The sequence below is a fragment of the Haliaeetus leucocephalus genome, unplaced genomic scaffold (genome assembly GCF_000737465.1).
Source record: "Haliaeetus leucocephalus isolate CR32 unplaced genomic scaffold, Haliaeetus_leucocephalus-4.0 Scaffold915, whole genome shotgun sequence".
NCBI classification, from domain to species: Eukaryota; Metazoa; Chordata; class Aves; order Accipitriformes; family Accipitridae; genus Haliaeetus; species Haliaeetus leucocephalus.
Genome location: NW_010973351.1, coordinates 351,211 through 374,065, shown reverse-complemented (window position 1 = coordinate 374,065; position 22,855 = coordinate 351,211). Strand labels below are relative to the sequence as shown.

At 38.5% G+C, this 22,855-nt stretch overlaps 1 protein-coding gene across 1 annotated transcript in view; it reads left to right on the top strand.

Annotated features, from left to right (window-relative positions):
• GABBR2 (gamma-aminobutyric acid (GABA) B receptor, 2) overlaps positions 1 to 22,855 on the top strand; it is a 383,598-nt gene that overhangs the window by 323,110 nt on the left and 37,633 nt on the right. The window contains exon 14 of the mRNA XM_010583585.1: positions 20,697 to 20,807. Coding sequence (XP_010581887.1) covers positions 20,697 to 20,807 — 111 coding nt within the window. The remainder of the gene's footprint in view (positions 1 to 20,696; positions 20,808 to 22,855) is intronic.

The following is a 22,855-nucleotide window of genomic DNA, read 5'->3' as shown; positions in this document are numbered from 1 at the left end:
CTTTATATTTTCAGAATAACAATGTCCAAATTCATTTTAGCTGAAGTCTTTTTTTTTTTTTTTTTTTTTGGGGTTTCATGGCGTCTTCTCAGTACTCAGGAACTAGGTCTTGCTTGAGGCAGTCATCTAATTTGTAAAGAAATTCCTTCTCTAAACTTTGTCCCAATATGACTTTTGACCAGTTTATATGTGGCTAGCTGAAATAATACATTAGTAACAGTTTATTAACTTCAGTTGCCATTTGTCTCCTTTGGTATTGTACATTCAACACACTTTTTGTGATTGGAGGCCATCATTCTAACCTGCCAAATCTGTCTTTCAGATGGGCTGAATACACATGTAGTTTTGAAGTTAAACATAATAGCTTCTGTTTGGCTTGGGGAGCTCTGGATACAGTGGGCAATTATTACCAGGTTTCTCTAGTGGTACTGTTACAGACTTCTCTCAAACTTTTATATCCCTTTCCCACACAGCACGAGTAAGGGATTGCCTGTCACTCAGCCTCCCACGGGCTGAGCCGCCCCGGACCATACGGGCGATGCGGCTGCCTCCCTAGCACTTCCCAGGTTTTCTCAGCCTCGTAGCAACCTGGCTGTTTCATTCTCACCTCCGCCGCCAGAAAGGAAGGAAATCATAAACAGAAAATGTGCCCACAAACACCAGGGATGCAAGGAATTAAATTAATTAGCTGCCTGGAAAATGTTCAGAGCTAAGGAGGGGATCTCCTTTGGACAGGAGAAGATGGACGGTGGCAAGGGAAGCAGAAGAAAAGATGCTGGTGGTGGCAGACACGTTGGTTGTGAGTTGGCAGTAGTATTTGTTGCATGGCAGTTGCAGCCGAAGCGCTGCAGGATGTATGTGGGGATACAGAGCCAGGACCCCAAATTAATCTAAATTCTTAATTGCCTAAATGCCTCATAGGCACCTAAGTGCAAATTAACCTTCTCAGAACCTCGGTATAGTTGCCACTTCTCCTTGCAGGCTTCTGAAATCCTAGCTCTTACACTTTCCAGATGCCCAGGTGCCATTTCTAGGGGAGAACTGCCTAAGCCTTCTTTGCTGCTGAGCAGCTGGGGTCCTCCACCTCTGCCAGGGTTCATGGACTGAGCATTCCTCCATCTGATCCTCAGTTTGCACTCCTGGAGCACGTTGTCTGCATTAGAGGACTCAAAACAGTGATCACAGCAGCGGTAGTCTCTTTACTCTAATAACCTGTGGGAATATAGGATGCACATTTATAATTTTTTCTCCTGGCTTTTATCACATTTCTTAGAAAAGTACCTTGGCCTTTCTGTTTGCATGATCAGGAGCTGAAAATACCACATCCTTTTAACCAAGTGCTCAGTTTTTATGAATCCGTGTCTGACATTGTTCCTCCTCATTTTTACAAAAAAAAAAAAACACCCAGCAGATCTTTAGTCTGTAACATTTAATATCCTAGGTCCTTGCTGTGAACCTCACCCATAGTCCCTCCTCCCAAGGACGTTGCCATTTACAACAGATTGGGCATGGAAACCAGAAGAAATGGCATTGATTTTGAATCTGTTCTTGAAATTCCTATCCATAAATTGAGCATAAATTCAATGCTACAGATACACGCTCACTCTAAGTCCCACAACAGTTTAAATGTAATTGTAATGGTAGGCTTTATTTTTGAAGACTTATTTTTTAATTGGAAATCAAATCCTTGCTGCCTGACTGAAAGCTGCTCTCATTTGTGTAAGTGTATAGCAGCTCGGCTCAAGCCACTGGAGTTGTACCAGGGCCACTGAGAATACTATCGTCTTTAGAAGAGTATAAACTTATTAGGATAACTGTTTGATCTTATAAGTGAATTCAGCAAGCTAAAATCACCCTTCATCTAAAGCAGATAATTACATTAGGGTTAAATTAATTGATTTATTTGATGGTTATATCCTGGAGCCTGCCAGGATCCTGAGAGTGTCTCTCTCTTTACTGCCTCGCTTGCTTCCTAGGGTGAAAGTGAGGGGACCGAAAGAAAAGTGCAAGTTGCAAATGCAAATGTGCCACCACCCACTTCTCTGTTATTTATTGCTGTTTACATAGCAGCTCAGGTTTGTGTGACATATCAGGCAAGTAAAGCGTCAGGTTGCTGCCTGATAGGATAAGAAGCCTGATTGTTCACCACCTGGCTTAGGCATAACTGCTTGCACAAAATGAAGGTAATGTGTGCATAACCTGATGGCAAATTTAAATTCGTCATTTGCCTACTCTCCATTAGATTTGTGCTTTATGCTGACTGTTCATGGAGGTATACCAGCATAAAAGATGCATGCTGTACCAGCTGTGCTCCTGGAACAGGAATCAGACATGATGAAAGTTTGCTATTGTGACAGCAAAGGGGCAGGAAGAATAGCTTGCACTTGTGGAATCCTTTTTGGAAGTGACATTTAGAAAGGCAAAATGCAGATGAGAAAGAAGTGAAAATTTGCAAGGAACATTTTCTTCTTTCCCATACCTCCCCTGTTTTCCTTTATCTGTATACGTGTTTGCTCTTTTACCTGTATTGTATTTTTTATTGCAACTTGAATCTCTGATGTTTTTAAAAGTGGTTTAAGGTCACCCATACAGAAGTATGGGTCATCAGTTCATTGCTGCTAGGTGCACCATACATCACCTCAAGTCCCTTTAATTTTGTTCCAGACTTCAGCGTGCAGACAGTCATATGTTTGTTTTACCTATCTTCATGTCATTATGAACACTGGTTGAATATCAGGCTTCTGGTAATTATATTCATCCTTTAGACTCTCCTGACAGTAGAGCATCTGTGTAAAAGACACAGAGGGAGAGGGAAAGAGAGAGAAATAGAGAAGGACACACATCTTTGAGCTGTTCCAAGAGTGAGGAACATGTCGGTTGGGACTTGGACCTTATTAAACCCCTGCATCTATCAGTCAAAAACACTGATTTTGAGCAATCAGGCTTCATTAGCTCCATTTGATGCAGAACTACTTGTTTAAACACAGAGTGAGACGGAAGAAGTCATAGAAGTCAATGTGTTTGTTAATAACTCTTGCTTCTGGTAGACGATATGGTAATTTTCATTGAAAATCGAATGGTAGAAAGTCATGAATGTGGCTAAACACAACCTGGGAAATTGTTCTGAGAATATATTCTGTATCTTGGGAGAAAAGTAAAACATCCTAAAATCTAGCAGTTGCTATGGAAATGCTTAAATTAAATGTAAAGCATGCATAAATTTTCAATATACACAGCACTTTGGGAATTGGGGACATATGTTAGGGGAAAAGCCATATACATGAACACTAAGCAGAAGATAAGACATGGGATTTTTTCCTGCGGATCTGTGTATGGAATATTCCACTGGCATATCTATACTTCATTTTGAGTGCAGACCAAAGTCCACACTTGAAGACCAAAGTATTTCTGTGCAAACTTCAGGACAAGCCAGAAACTTGGGCCTGAGCCAATTGTGTCACCAACTATCCTACCTTCGCTTGCAGCACGGCAGCTTGCCCAGCTTTGGGCGAACAAGCTGAATATGGAGTCAATTCTAGAAAGGCCCTGCATACCACCACCGAAGGTGAATAGCCTGATATCGTGTTGCTTTTCCAACAGTCTGTCCACGGAGCTACAGAAGTTCTTTTGAAGAAGTAGATATAAAGTGAAAAAGACAGGAAAGCACACTGGGCTGAATTCCATTCCCTTACCCCCATTGTCCGTGCATGGTGGATTTGATGTGAACTGAGGATTTGAATGTATGCAGTTTGCATGATACTCCAAAAATTGCCAGTTCCCTCACAAGAGACTTTTTTGACCATAAGAAGGAATCCTTGGGAGCTATGCTTTTTACTAGGTGCTCAAACTGTTGCCTGCATAAGCTCTATGCTCTAAGGAGAAGATAGCACACCATGGCTTCTCTCCTGACCATCGTCAGTAGGTCCCAGAGTTGTTGCCCAGGCACAGGTGTACCTGTACGTGCTACAGTATCACAAGTGACTGGCTGGATGCAACAGCTCTAAGGAACTACCAAGAATGAATAGAGTTTTTTATTATGGTACATAGGAGCTACCTTCATAAATCAGGCTTACCATACAAGATACTATGCTATCACTATTTGACATAAATTAAAAACCACAGATCTAGAGTGAGGGTATAGCTAAAAAAACCCTCCAGGTTTCTGTCTGTGGTGATACTGTCATGGTGAATGTCTTATCAGCCTGAAGACTGCAATTTACAGATACATTCTGAATCTTTACATGCTTGAAAGACAGCTTTTGTAAGGTGGTTTGGTTTTCTGTTTTGATCTTGTTAAATTATAGTTCAGCATTCTAATGCAAATTAAAAGAGAAACTCTGAATCTTCAACTTGCAGCTTCTTAAATATCAATTTCCTCTTTAAAAAAAAAAACTATCAGAGAAATGTCATATGAAACTATAGACACACATACACACATGTACATGTGATAATGCAAGTTATTCAGTTTAATCTAAGTCTTGACTTAGGATATGGAGTGGCTTCCCTCCCCAAGGAACTTTGTGTCTGTCTGCTTCAGGGTTTTAATTTGGGAATGCACTTCTGGAATGGTTCTCAGAGATGAAGTCAAGAACTGGTGTCCTTTTCAGTGAAACTAAATCAGAAGGTGTGCTCCAAAAGCGTGCCTAATGTGCTCCATCCACTGATGGGTTTTCAGACCACAGGACAGTGTTCGAATAGGCGTACCTAGCCCAGGACATGATACAAGGACATGATTCAAAGTAGCTGCAGTTGTAGGAACCCTGTCAAGCTTGAAAAATGCAGAAGATCACAAGCATAATCCTGACTCCAGTAAAGTGAAAAATAAGATTCCCTTTCACTTTGGGGAAGGCATATTATACCTAGAGTAGGCACTCTCCCCGCCTTGGCAGCTGGGTGACAAGAAAGAACAACTACAGCAATCAATTTGTAGATACAGCTACTGGATCTGAAGTCATAATACACTCTGAATTGCACTAAACTGCAGAGCTAGAAAATACACCCTTTTGCACCCTTTAGTAAAGACACATTAACCCTGCTGGACAGTCACATTAATGGATAGCTTCAATAACATCATAGCTTCTTTGTTTGCCACTGTCCACGCACACAAAATAAATTCCTCTGCTAGCACAGCCTGCACCTGCCTCTTTTACAGCCATTTTAAACACTATTTTGTACAGGTGTGAGTGTTCATCATTTGTTAATAGGTGGCATGATGATGGAGGAAAATAGTGTATTCATTCATGTCCTTCATCTGTGTATTTATTACTTCTATTTTTATTGTTTCATTTAGATAATGCTGAAATGCTAAGGGTTGAAGACAGCCATTCACATGTGCAAATAGCACCACATCCTGTTCTGGGAGATGCCAGTAAAGATACTGTTATGTCCATATAGGCAGGTGTTTGGCCAGGGAATTTCAGGTATATATTTATAGTAATTCTCCACCGAGTAAAATATTCTGGCAAAAAAATCCAGAAGCAACAAATGGTGCCCGGTGGATTTGATTTTAGGCTGTAAGCTACACGCTGTGTCTTTGTAACCCGTGGCACAGGCAAATGATTTTAACCATGGAGATAAACGTTACTGGATTCTTTTGAGACTATTTCGGCAAACATAAAGCCTATTAAAGAGAGGATCAGGAGTCACATTTGTGAAAATATGTTGGGAATAGAAATTAAACTATAACATCTGCATTATGAGAATATACTTTTTAATTAAAAAGAACATATTTGCACAGCTAATATAGATCAGAGAGTATTGGAGGAAGCTGTTATTGCTTGTCACGAGAGACACTGGTCCTCAGGTTTGATTTGATTCACATGTGAACAATGCATATCTCAATGTTTAGATTCATGGTTGCTTGATTCAATCCAAATTGCATACTGTGACTATTATATTTGGTACAGTACTTGAACACAGTGTGTTTAAATATACTACATTGAAAATTAAAACCTTTAGTTTAGTCATAATTAGCAAATATAGTTATCGAGATACCACAGACTTTATTTCTTTGGGGGGAAAAAAAGTATTTAAAGGACAATAAGAAGTTAATATGCCTCCATAAAAATTGAAATGCATAGGGCCAGATTGTGACGGTTTGCTCATACAGCACTAAGGTACTATTTAATATGCAAATTAGGATTCTCTGCTTTTGAAGCGCTGGATTCTGATATCCTTATTAATTTTTGCTTATACATTATTCCACATGTTGCCCTAATTACTACAGCGAGAATTATTTGTGGACTATGGTACTATTTAATTGAGGAAGGCTATCATAAACTGTCTGTAAGGAATGGGTTCATGTAACTTTTAACTCTGACAAAAAGTCCAGGTAAAAACATGAAAACTTTAATATTCTGAAATTTTAGATAAGAATTTGGTTGGGCTTTTTTTGCCCTGTAAAAGATAGTATGAGTACTTTGAAATAACTTTACTTTGGTGGTGCTTTTAAATTTTTTCATGAACAATAGATGTTCTAATCCCTAAACTGTATGCAAACAAACCATGCTACTTATTCATTGTACGTAATATGTAAATCTTGGAGTTTTAACAGGGTACCTAAATCACAGTCTACTCAAATTTTACATTTGTTCATCCCATTGATGATATCCTAGCACTGCTCGGTGGTGGATACACTTCTTAATAAACAATAAGTGTATGAATAACTGTCATATGTCTTTCCCTGTCCATTCTTCCCTGGATGGGAACATTGGATGGACATTTTTCAAGCTAATAGACACTGGTTTTGTTAAGTCAAGATCAAAGCAACTGCACTTGTATTTTGCCTCGATTGGAGTTCCTGTTTCTAAAATAATAATACAACTTCTGATTCATATAGACATGAACTTCATAGCCTTCAACCGCCTTCTAAGAAAGCAGTTTTCCATTTCTAACCAATAATTGCTATTGTTTAATTTGTTGTATTGAATGCCTGATGTATTCATAAAGTAATGGCAAGGTGATTCTGGGAACATCAGGCCTTGTTGCCATGGAAATACACATTTACTTACACAAACACATTTCAAGAGAAAAATCACTTTTAGAAAAGTTCATAAAAAGATAAAAATATATTTTTTTAATATTGATCAGGTCACGGAAAGAATTATCTTCCATTTTTTTTTCATATATGTTAACTGGGGTACCGTGTATGGGACTGATGCTGAGTCAGTTCATACCCCACTAGCTGTTGCAGTGACAGAAGGAGATGCTATTTAGGGGGAGCATGTGAACCTGGCCACTTTCTGCTTTAGCCCCCTCCTCCCTTTCTTCTTAGTTTGGCAGGCAAAAGGGAATATTTTCACCACCACTTCATTTCTTCCCCACAGTCTTCCTGAACAAAAATGGTCGGATGTTTCAGATGTCTTAAGTTTTCAGTATTTCCCTTGTTCCGTCAGATCTCAGCATTGCTCCCAAGGTTTATTTCTATCCTAGCTGTATTTGTGAGACTCTTATTTCATCTCCTGATTAATTTACCAAAAGTCTGCTCTGCTGCGTAGAGAATCAAGTGATGGAGAATTGTCACCACTGGCACTTTTTCAAGCCTCAGATGAGTTGTGAACACAAGCTCAAGCTTCAGTTTCTCATTGGTAAGGAAAGCTTCTTCCAGCAGAGGAGCTAAGACGTCTAACTTGCCAAGTTGGATCCTTTGGCTCTTGCCATAGCTGCTCCAGAAATCCTCAGTGTGGATTTACTTTGGGGAAGATCAACCAAGAGCACTATAGCAGAACATTCTGCATTTTCCTTAGCTTCTCAAAGCACATCAGCAAAATTGAGATTTCCCAGGGCCATACCTCTGCTGCTTAATCTTATTGGGCTATTTAGGCTGGTCCTGCTCCGAGGAAGTCCTCTGGCACTGCAGCACACGGTCCAGCGCAAAGTGCCAGAAGGTCGCAACTCCTGCTTCTCCTCAAGTCTTGTCCCACTGCTACCTTAAAGGGGATACGGTGACAGTGTAATAATTGCTCAGGTAGCTCAAACAGCAGAGGTTTGTCCTGAAACGTGTGACAGGCTGGTGGCTGTAGGTGGATAGCACAAAGGAGGTGAATGCCAAATCGGACAAACCTAGCCGACACCAGCCGTCACCGTTCAGAAATGTTCTGCTTTTCTTGCCCTTGTGCTGATATTGCCCGTCTGCCTGGGCTTATCTCATCCTCTGCCTGTCTTTCAGTGAGCAGTGAAAAATGGTGTGGAAGAACAAAGGCACTGATCCACTTACTGTTTCTTTTCAGTGCCTTGATCTCAGAAATGAAAGCTTGGGTGTAAATGTAAGCTGTCGGGGGCTGTGCTGAGAAAGAGTTTTTGAGGGCTTTCATGTCAGCTCTAGAGGTGCTCTAGAAGAATTACACATGCTCACCTGCTACAAATAAAATTATGTAATAGGCGTTCCTAAAAAAATAATGGGAGGAATGATAAAATCCTTAAGTACACCCTATTAAAAAAAAGGATGGATAGGTTCAGAAGACGGTGGAAGCTCTTTACCTCAGAAATAACCACCTCAATGAATTCTTCAAGGCCAGTGAAGATTACAAGCTTTGCTGCCAATACTGGATGCTGCAACAATCCTTTTAAACTAACACCTGACACATCTGAACTGGGAAGATGCTTGTAGGTAAGATCATCTGTATCTACCAAGACAACTTAAAGTTCACATGACAAGAGAAGAATAGTACAGCTATAGATAGACACTGTGTATTTAGTTATAGAAAAAAATACGAAAATACATCAGAGCATGGTTACAGATCAACAGCTTCCTGTAATTCATTAGGTTGAAAATAAGCATTTTATCTCATCCAGATCTTTTAATACAAGAATTCACTGAAACATAATCTTATAAATAAGAAAATGTACTACTTTTGTCAAGAAGATGTAGGAATTGCAAGGTAGAGTAGATGCAGACTTATCTGCTTGTACTACATATATATCAAACATATGCTTCAAAAGCCAGAAAAACCCAACTATATGATATGGAGCCTAACAATGTAAAAAAACCAATTCTACGGAAATATAAAATGGATTTTATGGTTGCTAGGTTTTGTTTCATGTTGGCTTGCTTTCTTATCAACTGAAAACTCTTCTGTTGTATACCAGAGCAAAGGACCTGCAACATTTAAAGTGTGTGGTAGACTTGTGTTAAATGAAATCTGGTCTGACAGATGCTGAAAGAAGATAAATTATTTAAGAAAAGTGTTGCATAAAAGTTTTACTGAACTGAGAGAAAGAAAAAATTCCCATGACTACCTGCTTTGCACTGAATAACGTCAATAGAAGTGGCAACACTGAAATAGCTATTTGTAGAAGAAAGACGTAATGGAAAAAAATCAAAAATCTCCGTAACTGTTATTCTTTTTGTGTTTTGGGGGCATGTAACTTTTAAGGTTGTTTAGTGCAATTATTATTGGTTCTTACTCGTGTCAACTATTCCTATGAAATCAGGAGAAATAATTGGTGAATAAGATTTCAAGATTATCTATTTTCTTTTCTATAGCTTTTAAACTATCTTAGCATCTCTCTATTCATTTAGAATAGAGTAAAGAGAAATTGAGAGATTTTTATGGCATTTGTAGTTTCATATATACACTTTGGTCTAACTTGACCTTGGGTGTTATGGTGGTATTAATCCTGGATATGGCTCCAGGGCAGCCATAACCAGCACAGTGTGCTTCATCTTACTCTTCAGAATTCAGGAAACTTCTAGTCCAACTGTCCAAGGAAAAGCAATAAGACTTTTTAAAGAAAGATACAACTTGTCCATAGAGAAAAACACTAGGAGCTCAATATTTAGCTTATCAAGGACTATGTTAAGAGTTCACTGGGCCAAAATTTTAAATGCCAACATTTTGTTACATAGCCTTTCAATTCATTAGACAAAACATAGTAAGAACTATGGGAACCTGATACTAAATTCATTTCAGAAATGAGGAGCAAAATGAGGGTCAATTTTTTTTGCAGTCAACAAAATTGACTCAGCAACAGTTATATAGGTTCATCATCACTGAATGTTTTTTCTAAAAGAGATATTTTATTTCAAACTGGAGTTAATGCAAGGGAAATCTACATCCTGCATTTTGCTGAAGATGAGACAATGATCAAAACGGTCTTATTTAACTGTAATGCCAATATTAACTGTGCAATCCTAAGCCGCATTTCAGAGTCCTTCTTTAAGGCAGGAAAAGCGTCAATTTAAGATTCCAAGAGTAGTTTTAGTTTGCTGAGGGCTACATCTTTCACAGCCGAAGCAGGGCTCTACCGAAGATGAAGGCATACTTTGTGTACCTTTAGTCACCTATACTCACCTCCAGCCTGTAGGCTTTACTGGCATAATTATGCCAGTAAAAGTTGTAAAGATGTGTGGTTCATTCATTGGTGTCATTCTACTCTAAGATAGGATCAGTTATACTGTCAAGGGTGAATCTTCAGAATTAATCTGTCAAGGCCATGGATTTACAATATTATTGCTGTTCATGTTCCTTAATTTAGGTATTGAGATATTGTTCTCATAAAACATTGAGTAGTCATAAGATTTATATACCTGTAAGAAAAAGGCAGTCTCAGTGAGTTTCCCCATGCAGAATTATTTTGGTAGAAAAGTGCTAAAATGTTCTTGTTGACCTTTGTTAACTAAAAAAAAAATCTCTTTTTAATTCGAAATGACCTTTCTTTTCAAAATGGAGTTAGGTTATATCAAATAAGGTTAACAGTTTTAAAAGGTCAAAAACAAATTAAATCTTTTGAAGTAATAAAAATATATCTGTTGACCTGACCTTTATTTATTTATTCTTCCATTCAGTTTTGGATGATGGTATGTAAAAATGTTTATATATATCTGAGACATTACTAGTGTTGAAAGGTGGGAGAAAAAAATTGAAATCTTCAAAATTCTTATGAGAGACAAATGTTTTCATGTACTTGCGTATATTAAGATGCACCTTATATTTGACTGTCAACAAGAAATTAGGAGTTGATTTTAGACAGAGCAACTTTTGTGATGGGGAAGTTGAATCACCTAATTCTAAAAAGACTTTGGAGGAGGTTTAGGTGCTACAACTATTGTGATGTAATTATGAGAATATACTTATTAAGCTAGTCTTAGCATTTATGAGTTAAAGATTTGCTCAAAATTTTTGAAAACAAAGGAAAGACCTCCACTTAATACAACAGTTTCTGAATTATGTCTTAGCACAGTCATAAATTTAGCAACAAAATCCTCCAGTAGTGCATTGATGGACCATCGTCTAACCATTTTGGAGAGTATAAAATAACAGGTGAGGAAATTAAAATGTCCTTCAAGTTGAGAAGTAATCCTTTTTATTTGCCACAGTGCCTGCATAGGGGGACAGTGGTCTCCACTGATATTTACCTCTGAAAATGTCATGCAATCCTACTTTATGCTTCTCTCTTCTCCCACCCCTCATATGTATGTTTTTAAATCCTCTTAACGAATGAATTTTTCACTTTCTGCATGAAGACAGTGTCCATTTGTTGTTGTCACCGCAATGCAAATAGGCATAGTAATAAATATTGTCGGAATCCATAAATCAAAGGAATTATAGCACTAAACAGAAAATGTAAGACAATTACAGAGGTGAGATTATTGCCTTCCTTGGCCCAAATAGCTGGGCATAATTGAGAGCCTGAGAGTTTTTCTTGTTGGGAGGAGCAACCGATGCTAGATTCTGTTATCCATTGGGTGCAAATCTGGCTTATTTACTGGAAAAGTGCTAAATCCTGTTTCTCTAAGTGCCACAGAAAGAACGAGAAGTCATAGCCTTGCTTACAACTCAAAGCCTACCTGCTAGAAAATTATCTGCAAAAAAAGCCTCTATCTTGGTTCCTGCTGGGGCCACCCTAACAGTTTGTCTATGGCTGTCCTCTGCATTTTTGCTCTACTGTTCTCCCTTATGCATTTGCCATCCTTCCACATTAACGCTGTCTGTTTCCATTACCGTAAGCAAGGAGGTATTGAATTGCTCCAGCAACCAAGAAGAGTGGCTGGCATGGTCTCCAGCGTAGCAGGAAATCTAGTTAGGAAAAGAAAAAAAAAAAAACTAGAAGCAACTGCATGTCCAGCTTGTCAGCCACAAATCTGGGCAGCTTCACAGGAATGGAGGGGAATATACTCTTCCTCAGTTTGTGAAGCTGATACCAAGAAGTGCACGTTTCTGGAAGAATCTGTGCAATGCAGGAGGGTCTGGGCAGTAACAAAGGTCTTCATTCCTCTAACCCGCTTTTCTTACATAGCTTGGCCTTTTGTCCTCCCTTCAAAGAAAAACAAATGTTCTACTGCTGAGAATGCTTTATTAAGTCTTTGTAACATTTTTGTCCCGCTGCCTCCATGCACATACACAGAAACGTTTCATTATGCAGTCCCTAGATATGTAATTGGGGCAACATTCTCCAAGGATATAATATGATGTAAAATTTCTACTGAAGAGATTGCTGAGTGCAGAGTGGGAAGACTTAGTCACAGTTGTTTGAAACACTTCATGATACAAGAGAATTTTTACCTTTTCCCTTCCATTACTAGTCTGCATTTGTTTGCAGGGATCACAGGGGTTTCTTTCCTCAGTCTAATCTATTATTTTGTATTTTATGTTAATGCAAATAAATGAAACTGCTTGGATTAGGGGATGATAGTAATAAAAATACCAAGAAATCTCTGGGAACCTTTTGGCTCTCAAAACCCAGTTTCATTTAAATAAAAATGAAGCACCACAACAGGAAAAATAAAAATCATTAGGTAAAGTGATGTTATAAATAATGCTGCTGAGAGATTTTCTTTACAAGTGAATGTATGGACACATTCACAATACAAGAGCTTATAAATAACTCTTCTGGCATTTTATCATCTTTCAATCACACTAACTTACAGTATGTATGTTTACTGCTTTATGGAATTATTTGTACAAGAGAGATGGGGAGCTAGAAAGTAGGTTTGTTTTAAAGATATTACGCTGTGACTATCACTGTGACTGTATTACGAGACCTTATTGTTTTGGGGTAGTAGGAATTACAGTGGTTATCTCTAAGATGTTTTCTTTTTTTTCTGTCTGTCTTTCTTTGCTTCCATCCACTTGTAAAGTTAGACCTGGATTCTGTGTTTGTAGCAAGTTGAGTGATGTAAAATATCTACATTAATACCTTTGAAGGCCCAAAATGTGTTAATACTTTTTTCCTTGGTTTATATGGTATGTTTTTGCGTGTGTTTTAGAAAACCAAATTGAAAAAAAAGGGACCAGGTAAAAAAATAGGGATATACATGTTGGTATTCCAGCAAATGTCATTTCATTGTGTGATGATTTCTACCTAGCCAACCATTACAGAATTGCTGTCCCATGTGTATGCTGTGCTAAAATGCCACTTGGAATGAAGATTTTTTTAGGAGTTACAATGTAAACAGGTTTTTTTCTGAACTGTTAGAAGAGTTTAAATTTTGAAGTTTTTGTGAAGCCAGATAATGCTTAAGTCCAGTCCATTGACCGAGGTGGGGTGGGAAGCTGAATTTCAGTATAACAAGAAAAAGAATGAAGCAGAAAATACCCTGTAATCACCCTGGATAACCTAAAGCTATCCTTTACTTCACGTCACAGGGACAGGGGGTGTGTATTCAGATCTACGTGAGAAACCTTGCATCCTGAAACACTTCCTACCGCAGCTCTGTGCAAATCCTCCTCTGGAGAACTCCACCAAGCCACTCCTGTTGTGGGTTTGGGAATGACACTGCTATACTGCATTGCTGCAGTACTCACCACCGCTGTGGAACCATCAGAAACTTCAAGAGCAATCCTTAGCATCATTCATTAACGTATTTGAAGTGGCTGGAATCTTCTCTGTTTCAAACTAGGATAAACTTAACTTTTCTAAAACTTTCACAAAACACAGAGCCAATTTTTTGTTGTTGTTGTTTGCATCAATATTTGAAATGCCAGTAATTTGTTTTTAATCTGTATAATTAATATAAATAAATACTGGTTTAAAAGTTAGTTACAATCTAAAAATCACACATTTTCATTTTAAAAAACTTTGCAGGGGGACATCATAAAGAATTGCAAAACTGGTTTTAAATATGATTTCAAGTCATTAAATTTATTGAAATTGATCCTTTTCCAAAGAAAAAAACATTCAGATAGAGAAAGTTTTCTTCAACATTTTTTCCCGTAAATTTCTAATTAAAATTTCTAATTAGAATTAGAATTTTAGAAATTCCTAATTTTAATTTGTAATTAGGAATTTACTGTAGAAAACTGCTTCTCTCTCTGGAGCAATAAAAACTGGAGTGAGAATTTTTGTATCGATCATAGTTATCAGAAAGGAATATGTTTTTTCTAGCTCAAAAAAGGAAAGCAGAATAGGCTGAATTCCTCTCAGATTTCCCAGGCAGTTTGCCTAACCTTCATATGACGACTCCTCCTCATCTACAGAAAAGAGGTAACAGCTCCCTTTCCAATAGTGCCATGAGCGTTAATCCGTTATTCTGGTACAAACTAAGTAAATCCACAGATTGGGGGCTGAAGCAGTTGTAACTATTTCATGAAATAAAATTTTGTCTTCCACTTCAGATTAAAAAAAGTAACATTCCTAAACTTTTGATCCTTATGAGAAGTTTTTCTATTCAGATGGGAACTGATATAGCATTCTATCTTGCTGCAGTTGTGTATTCATAAATCATCAACTGTAAATGTTTTTACAGATATAAATAACATTATTTAAACAATTTGAAAAAAGCAAATCTAAATTCAAGTCTAAAATAATTTTCTCCTTGGGGCCTGCATGAGAGAACATCAAATGTGCACACTGGATGCCATGGGCATTGTGGTTGCTCAGAACCTTGGACTTACCTTCTCCTAAAGTCAGAAGAATCATGTTTCTCATTTCTCTGGCAGCAGTCATGGAGTGGCCAGGTGTAAGGATAGTTATTTACTTGAAAGCCTGCTTTTATTAACAGAGTCCTGCATTTTCATACTGGAAAACAGCTCTTACTATGTGAAATAGTACTGTGCTTACCTATTAAAACTGATTTTCTGTTCCATGATCAAATTGTCCCATGACTCTGAATCAAAGAAAAATATGTGAAGAAAAAGTCTTTAAATCAATCACTCTCCTGGATCATTAGACTATTACAGAAATGATGAAACTTCCCAATTAATCTTGAAGGGAAATTAAATTGGTCACTGGACTGCAAGAATCCAGTAGCAGTTTTGTACTCGGCTGAGCTACTATACAACATACAATGTAATTCATAACGCATTTAAACCCAAGCTCAGATATGAACAAAGACAAGCAAGCTTTTATTCTGGGTTGCCTACCAAATTTTTAATTGGAAGACATTCCAAGTGAGCTAACCCAGCTTGGTATTGCATCTGCCATTTTGTATTCATGGAAGGTATGACCACACAAAGTAATAAACATGTGAAAAAAAGGGATCTGTTTCCTGACAAATCTTTTTTTCATATCACAGTTGTTTTTTCTCTAAAAATACATCAAATTATTAAGTAATTGAAAAGTAAACAGCCTCTGATCTTTCTTTTTCTCTTTTCATCAGTAATTGAGAGCCTGGCTACAATATACTGCATGTGAAAACTGTTTAAACCCTTTTGTGGAATACTTTTCTGTTCGGATATGCAGTTTAGCACAGAGGAGGGCCTGTTACAACATGCAAGTAAATTTGATTTCTTACAGAATTTATAGTATAAACTAACTATAGTTATCCTTGGAAAAAAAAAAATTTTAAAAAGAAGGATGATCTTGTAATTTAGCAAAGTCTGGGTTTTCAGATAAGGAATCACATTTGAGCTCCATATGACTGTTAAATGTGCCAAATTAAAAATGCCAGAGTTGTCTAATTCATGCTGCAGACTAGCGATAGTATACAGTCATTATGCCAGTTAGATGGAAGCCATTTAAAGGGAAGATAAAACAGAGAGTGGGATGGTATATGAAGTCCATTTTAACAGTGTGACAGAAGAGTATGGTCCTGTATTTTCCTATAATATGGGAACTGCACAGTTTATTTTAAACCTAGTAAACTGAAGCTGCAACTATTTACCTTATGTTTCATATCCGTCTTTGGAAAAGACTGAGGCCTAATGTTCTGTTTTTTTCACCGATGAAACTGCAGCTGCAGAAATGACGAAATGTCACACTGGAAATCTGCTGCAAAGTTTCTTAGAAAGCTTGCTGAGATTGTCCACCTGTGAGCTGTGTTACAGAACAGCACCACAACTCTGAAAATAAGGATCATCTGGTGTTCTGGCAACGGGACCTGAAAAGGTGACCAGCTAGAAGTACCACCTTAGGAAGGTCAAGGACTTTTGGATACTGTGTGGTGGCCCAGTCTGTTCTTCACAGACATTTGCTGGATGAAATGCCTCGTGGAACATGGACCCTTTCTCCTTTTTTTAAGACCTGTGTGGAGCTGTAGAGAAGGAATGGCAATAAAGACATAAAATAAGTCAACGATACATTAATCGTCGTACAAATATCTCCTCACTGCACGGGGTCTTTTCCAAAGGGATTTGGCTAGTACAATAGCAACTAAGAAATTGTAGAGATGAAAAAAAGGAGATGAGAGCTGTCTTTATATGGATCAAATAACATGCTGCCCAGAAGGCACAGGTACCTCAGGGTGATTTGCCCCATCTTCCCACACCTTAGCCCAAGACAAGGAAAGCTGTCCATTACACTGCATGCATTTGTTTACTCAAGTGGAGCCAGACCCTTAAAGGAATTGCAGATAATTGTTCAACAAAAACTGCACTTGCACTTGAAGCACGGCCTTTCTGCTTCCCTAACATGGGCCACTCTGGAAAGCAGCTTAATCCGAGCCTGTAGTTTTGTATTGCAAACCATAGAAAGGTGAAGAAAGCAAGAGTCTCCTTGCTGCTCAGTTGTTCGGAGGAGGTGTAGGAAGGCAGGAGGCACTTGATGGTCTCTGTCATTGCCCCTGCCAGCGTCCCTCCTGCAATTTTTCCTGCTGGTTCCAGGTGGTTTTAAGCTTCACTCCTCCCTCTGGCAGTACCTACCTAAGGCATTGCTCACCTACTACGAGGAGGATCTGCCAGCCCACCAGCAGACTGAGGAGCAAAGAAAATGAAAAGGCGACAAAGCTACAAAATTGACTAGTAATAATTTGAACATGCACAGAGAGGGGATATAAACATTGTGTAGGTAATCTTTTTACTGGTTTGGGTTGCTTTCTAGACCTAGCAGATCTCATGTAAAACAAGCATTTCACTGGTGATGATACACAACTCCTGTATGAAGTGAACAGATTGAACTGTTTATGTTCAACTGCTGAAAACACTCCAGAAATTGATGTCAATGTCAGAAACCTTATTAGGTTTCAGAAGAGGTAGGAAGGCTTCAGCCTAATCACAGGATAGGAGGTCTTCAGGCTTTTGAGAATGACATCTGAAGGGCATTTAGATTGTTTTCTATAAAAGGAAAGGGCAAATTTCCAGTACATACATAATCACTGGTAGCATTTATGTTGTCATCCTCTCTAAAGCAGTAACAAAGTGCACAAATGGTGGATGATTAGAGAGGTCAGTGAAGTGCTCCATTCAGCTGTAATTGTAGAGTTTTTAAAAATTCTTTTGACATCAGAAAATATCATATGTTTTTTTAACCCAGCTTTTTGCTATGATTAGTTAATTCATGCAAAATCTGTGAAGAACCAGAGTGGCAAATTAAAAGCAGTAAACCAGGAATGTCATTCTGCAGTAGCCATAAGTAATCAGCAAAATCAGTTCACTGTAAAATTACTGCTACCTGCCAACGCTTAAGTCCACATGCACAAGATATCAGCAAATTTTTGTTTAAAATACTGCCACCTTGCAGATCTGGAAAGTCCTTTGAAAGAAGTGCTGCCCCATCTACACTTTTGCTGATGCTGCAATCAGTTTTCTCTCTTTTCCTGCTCCCCCTAGAGCACTTCACAAGATTTTCTTATCTCACATAGAAAATCTGAATACACTGTTTTATTTAATTAACATAACTTTTAAACTATCATTGCCTTATAAAATCTGGCAGTCTTCCTGCTAAGGAAATGATGCAACCTCTTTCTCTCTATAGCATGTGAAAACAATTTTGAAGCAAATTTGCATTAGAGAATAACCACGTTGTGAAAATAAAAATATAATCTGCCACTGACCAAGCAGGAGTTCTCACTTCAGTAATATTCTTCAAAATAAGGAATAATTCCTATTACTCATAGTTGGTTAATAGTGGTGGAATCCTTCAGACTGAGTAGAGGTTTCAGTCCAGGAACAAGGTAAATAAACCACATGACATTGTCCATTGCACCAAGTAGAAGTCTACATTATTTATAAACTTTCTTGTTTCACAAAAGTACAAAACTGAAATAGAGGGAACACGTGGCAGAAAGAATGTAGACCTGGGGAAATGAAGAGACAGTCCTGTGCTGACTTCCTGGTGTGAAGGGGAAAAAAAAAAAAAAAAGACATTCTGATGACCACAAGCTTAAATTTTATGTAACTTCCATAATTCCAGACCATGAGGGATGCAACTGTTGGCATACTGTAACTCAAAAGATGGAAAAAAAAAAAGTATCTTTATAGCAGGCTCAGATGTAGTTTAGAATTTCTGAAAAATGTCTCTGTGGTACAGTCCTGTTCACACATCAGTTACACATTCAGGGCTATATTTGAATGATTTGTCATGTGAACTTTACTTTGTACTAGTCAAAAATGATGTTGAACATAGCAGGTTGTAACTTTGACATTAAAAGGTACTTTCTCTTCTGTGCACCTAAATTTTACCATTGGGCTTTTGTCATTGATGGGGGAGAATGAGGTAGTTCAACTGATCCCCAGACAAACATTTGTAGCATCTTAAATGCTGTGATGCCACTTAATGTTTGCAGTCATTTCAATTTTTCAGCTAATGGTTCTTTGCTTGCCATCAGCAACCATTGGGGTGGAGTCATAAGCTCTCTGGGAGAGTTAATATTGCCTTCTTGGTTTTTATCTTATCTTATTTTAGGACACCTTTTTTTCAAGATCTTTATTCTCCTCTTCAGGGTTTCTAGAGAAGTCCAGGATAGGAAAAGGTTTTAAATGTTGACGTCTTGTCTCCTGCAGGATTTGCAAAGAAAATCGTGACTCCTTTGACTGTGCAGTGCTTTGCACAAGGTTGTTTGGTGTCACATGTGTCGTCGTGTGTGTGTCCCCCCCGCCCCCACATCTACCTCCTTATTTGTTACATTAATTTTTTACAGCGTATGAGGTCAGGGGCAATGCCTCACATAAAAAAAGACTGATGGAAGGAACCGAGTTGTGGATTAATGCTGTGGCCACTGAAATCCATAGCAAAATTCATACCAGCATCAGATGCAGCAAGAATAAGCTTTAGGAAATTATTCAGATCTCTCTAAAGTCCTTCCACATACAATTCTATGTTTCAGTTGGTAAAAACGTGATTTTTCCTTATCTCATATTTTAATCACTATACTTCTGCATGAGACATTTTACATGTGTTATTCATCAAAAAGGGAAATTGCAAAGCCCACTGGGACAACCAGGTACAGAATGTTGTGTCTGGGTTGATCTTAGTTTAGCTAAAGCTCAGATCTGCTGTTTCAAAGTAGAAAGGAAAAATAGCTTTCAGTATTTCAGTGTTTTCTGTAAAGCAAAACAGACTGTAGGTACACACAGCTCAGAATAGCCACCAGGAGTAATCTGCAGTATCTAACTAAAACAGGATCTCTTAGGATCACATACGAGAAGCACCTTGTGTTCTTATCAATGGACACCATTAAAAAGCAGTTTGACCAGACCCTAATATATATTCTAATTGTAGGCAGCATAGTAGCTAGTACCTGTTTGCTCTTTGTGTCAACTGTTTTTTCTCCTGTTTTAAAAAATTAAAGGCCAAGGAGGTGGGGGGTGGTTCTTGCAGGTTTCTCTGAGTCTTAATTGTAACTTCTCCCTCATACAAACAGTCCTGATAGTCTGCAAGCCCTCTTGATTCTGCACTTTCATACAATCTCCTTTTCAAAATAAATGGAACGCTACAAAGCTTCCAGCAGTATTAAATTTTGTGTAGACGTTCACTTGCTCTAAAGGACATTTTTTCCAGATTTTTGATGATTTATACTCTCTTCTGAGCTGCTGCTGTAGTTTCCATAGTAAATGGCCTTTGATTTAGCTCATGGTTATCGATGAAAAAACACCTGAAACACAGCATTGTTTCATACATTGTTTATCAGCCATTTGCCAGTGACACAAGAACCGCAGGTGAAAGGAAAGATGACTTTAAGGACATTTCTTCTCATGCCTGTGCATTCAAGCTGTTTGCCTTGCAGAAAAATTAGATGTCCTAAAGCTGATAAATGTGACTGACACTGTTAAAGACAGAGTGACTTCAGACATTTTCTTTCTGGTTTGCAGTAGAGGTGACCTCACCTGGTTAATAGTGGTGGAATCCTTCAGACTGAGTAGAGGTTTCAGTCCAGGGACAAGGGAAATAAACCACATGACATGCAGTTTTTTCCCTCAGATCTTTACTTTTCACTGTATCCCTTTGCAGGTTCATGGGTCTGCAGTCATCGCAAGTTACTTTAAATACTCTGCATTCTACCCATCCTCAATCTACTGAGGGTAGATTTAAGTACCTCTGAGGTGATACAAATGAATACAAATGAAATCTGAATCCAAATATTTCACCTTTTATTTTTGCAGCCGGACCCTGCGGGCAGAGATATCTCCATCCGACCAATCTTGGAGCACTGCGAAAACACTCACATGACAATTTGGCTTGGGATTGTCTACGCTTATAAAGGGCTGCTGATGGTAAGCATAGCTTGTTCTACACAATACTGACTTCAGCTTCTAATTCTGATAGGCGTGAACTGAATTATATTTGCTTTCCGAATGGCTGGGACAGAGTTAAAACTTCCTTGAATACATCTTTTGTAATTGGATCTGTTCTAAAGATCATTAGGTGGTAGTATGTGGATATATGCATACGTAAAATAAATAAGACATTAATAGCACTTAAGCTGAATACTATAGATACACCGCAAACCAAGAAATTCCATAGTGAAAAGATGGGTCTATGAATGAGAAAATTCCGTAAATAAAGAAGCCTGATCATCTGAATTCCTTTAGGTTCTCCAAAAAGGTGGGACTAGGTTATTCTAGATGTTTGCCTCTGAGTCCTTCAGGAGCAGTTGCAGGAGGCACAAGATTAATTTGGAGCCTGAATCAAAATAACCCTTTTGTCACTGAGGCCCATCTCCACAAAAAGATTTCATTACTAAAATGGACCTCAGGAACCAGGAATCCTGAGCCTTGATAGTTTCAAAAAAAATCCCCAAACCCTGTAAAGGTGACTATTAGTTATTAAAAGCTCCTAAGCCTGAAGGTTTTAAAAACATCTGATTTTGACAGTACTGACCAGCTGAACACCTATCTTGAGCCGAGCCCCATCTGGATCCTAAACCTAGATAAACATTAGTTTACACTGCCCGAAGGGTTCAATCTGTTCTGTGTGTTCGTATCATGCCTGTTCGTTAGGACACCCATGAAGGAGCAGGTCGGGGCGGTTGGTGCTGCTGCCCTGGGGCAAGCGGTGGAGAGGGAGATGCTGGTGCCCGGAGTACGCGTCTTCCCTCTCCACAGCAAATGCCTGCTCTGCTGGGCTGCAGAGCCCTGCTGCTTTTCACGCTGCTTTTTTTCAGGCTGCAAGACCTTTAAATACGTGATATGGAGTTCAAAAGGAAGGGATAAGGGCTCTATTTTTTTTTTTTTTTAATTCTAAACAGTCAGTAACTTTGTAGTCAGGCTGGTGTGCTGGGGAGTGCCTTCAGGCAAAGAAGGCACCAGCACGGAGTGTCTCCAGTTCTTGGGTGAGAGCTGTCATTCTGGAGCTAGTAGCCAAAAGGAAGCCTTCCCACTTTCCCATTTAAAAAAAAAAAAAAAAAAAAAAAAAAAAAGCCAACTTTAGGTGTAGATGCCTATTTTTCAGAGAACGTCCAAGCAGGCTGTGAAATCAAGAGCCAGGACATACTTGACCCCCCCCGCAAAGGAATCAGGAATTAGGAGAGATTCCACATCTCAGCTCCGAGTGGCTCTGGATTCACAGTAACCTCAGCACGTAGCACAGCATCGAGGGATTTGAGTTTTGAAGGCAAGGACACCAGCAGTTAGGAGCTGTGACACTGACCAGCACTGGGGCCACAGTTTGACAGTAAGATATAACTGTCCAGTGGCATTAAAAAAAAAAAATCTTGTTTTATGCAAAAACACAGCACGCCACCCAAAATTGTGCCAGTACATCGTATGTGGAGCTTCTTTGCAGATTGATGAACTAGTCCAGCTCAAAACAGCTGGCTGCAAGTAAAAGGGAGCAAGGGCTCCTTCAGGCTGCCAGAGCCCCTGTACCCATCTGCAGGGCTCGTCTGCAAGCCCCCACGGTGAGCTGGGAGCTTCTGAAATTCCTACTTGTCTTCTTTGTTTGATTCTTCCTAAGCTGCATAGTGCCAGTTTCTGATTTTTTCTCTGTTTTAAGCCAAATCTTGCAAAGAGATACTGTTAAATTGGGAAGCGTGGCTTTAGTACCCAGTTGCTGACAAGGTATTTAACTTTATTGCAACATTTTCATTCTGTGTAATGATGGTTTGTATCTGTTAGGTCTTTTATTTATCTTCAGGGATGAAGTTCTTAACTTTTCATCCCTTTTCTAGTATATTACTTTATTACTGGTTTGACATATCTGTCAATAAATTACTACTCTTCACTTGGGAGAGTATTTTTCACTTTGCAAATTTAATTTTACAAGATGTTTCTTAGATAATTTATTAAATGGAACAATATTTTCCATACTTCTGTTACTTTCC